We start from the raw sequence: 1,566 nt of genomic DNA on the forward strand, positions 1-1,566 counted from the left end.
ATAAAAAAAAACAATAACCAAAAAAAAAAAAAAAAAAAAAAAAAAAAAAGGCAAGGAGGAAGCCTTGGCAAGGATTGGAGCTATCTTTGAGTCATCTAAAGTGGCTAGAATGTCGAGAGTCAGCTGAGGTTTGAATGCTATATGGGGCCAGGCTTGTAAGAGAGGATGTTTGCTTGTTTTAATTTTACTTAACTCAGTTCTTCATTATTATGACTTTATAGCCATCAATTCAGCAGCTGAGAGATCGGCTTTTTCATGCCCAGGGTGCTGATGTCTTGGGCCAACAGTCTCCTCCTTTCCCCTTTCCTCGAGTCATTGTGGGAGCTACTCCCCACTCTAAAGAAACATTATCTTGCAAATTGGGATTCCAGCCTTCTCACCAGGTAACACCTTGTTTGTTCATTCATTCGAAAATACCAATTAATTTCTACCAAGTGCCAGGTATGATTCTAGGCACTCGGAATATATTAGTGAACAGAAATGATGAAAATTCTTGACTTCATAAAGCACAGATTCAGTTATTTTTCTAATAACTGTTTATTGAACAATTGCTTGGCTCTCAGAAAGGTGCACAAGCCATGATCCTTGCCCTTAATTAGCTTATAGTCTAATGCAGTGATCGGTCGGCAAACTCATTAGTCAACAGAGCCAAATATCAACAGTACAACGATTGAAATTTCTTTTGAGAGCCAAATTTTTTAAACTTAAACTATATAGGTAGGTACACTGTTATTAACTTAATTAGGGTACTCCTAAGGCTTAGGAAGAGCCACACTCAAGGGGCCAAAGACCCGCATGTTCTGATAAGCAATTATGATTGAGAGCCACTATCCAGGGGTGGGCAAACTTTTTGACTTGAGGGCCACAATGGGTTCTTAAACTGGACCGGAGGGCCGGAACAAAAGCATGGATGGAGTGTTTGTGTGAACTAATATAAATTCAAAGTAAACATCATTACATAAAAGGGTACGGTCTTTTTTTTTTAGTTTTATTCATTTCAAACGGGCCGGATCCGGCCCGTGGGCCGTAGTTTGCCCACGGCTGGTCTAGTGGAAAGATAGATATGTAAAAAATAAGTAAAATTTGTAAGTGCCATAATTGGGGTATGATAAGGTGCCATGAGATCACACAGAAGAAAGCAATTTACTCTCTGGGGGATGGGACGTTTAGGGAATATTTCAGAATGAGTATGATGTTTGATCTCAGTCTTTTTTGTTGTTAATCCTCACCTGAGTATATTTTTCCCCATTAACTTTTTATTTTTTTTTAAATATATTTTTATTGATTTCAGAGAGGAAGGGAGAGGGAGAGACAGAAACATCAATGATGAGAGAGAGTCATTGATCGGCTGCCTCTCCTGCACACCCCACGCTGAGGATTGAGCTTGCAACCAAGGCATGTGCCCTTGACTGGAACCGAAGCCAGGACCCTTCACTCCACAAGCTGGTGCTCTATCCACTGAGCAAAACTGGCTAGGGCTCCCCATTAATTTTTTTAAAATATATTTTCTTGATTTTTTTACAGAGAGGAAGGGAGAGGGATAGAGAGTTAGAAGCATCGATGAGA

General features: G+C 39.8%; 1 protein-coding gene across 3 annotated transcripts in view; it reads left to right on the forward strand.

Annotated features, from left to right (window-relative positions):
• The window catches only part of SEC31B (SEC31 homolog B, COPII coat complex component), a 32,231-nt gene that overhangs the window by 21,061 nt on the left and 9,604 nt on the right, over window positions 1-1,566 (forward strand). For all 3 annotated transcript variants that reach the window (XM_014532719.1, XM_005885352.2, XM_005885353.2), the window contains one exon: window positions 222-383. In XM_014532719.1, the coding sequence (XP_014388205.1) occupies window positions 222-383 (162 nt within the window). The remainder of the gene's footprint in view (window positions 1-221; window positions 384-1,566) is intronic.

Source organism: Myotis brandtii, unplaced genomic scaffold, assembly GCF_000412655.1.
Source record: "Myotis brandtii unplaced genomic scaffold, ASM41265v1 scaffold902, whole genome shotgun sequence".
Lineage (NCBI taxonomy): Eukaryota > Metazoa > Chordata > Mammalia > Chiroptera > Vespertilionidae > Myotis > Myotis brandtii.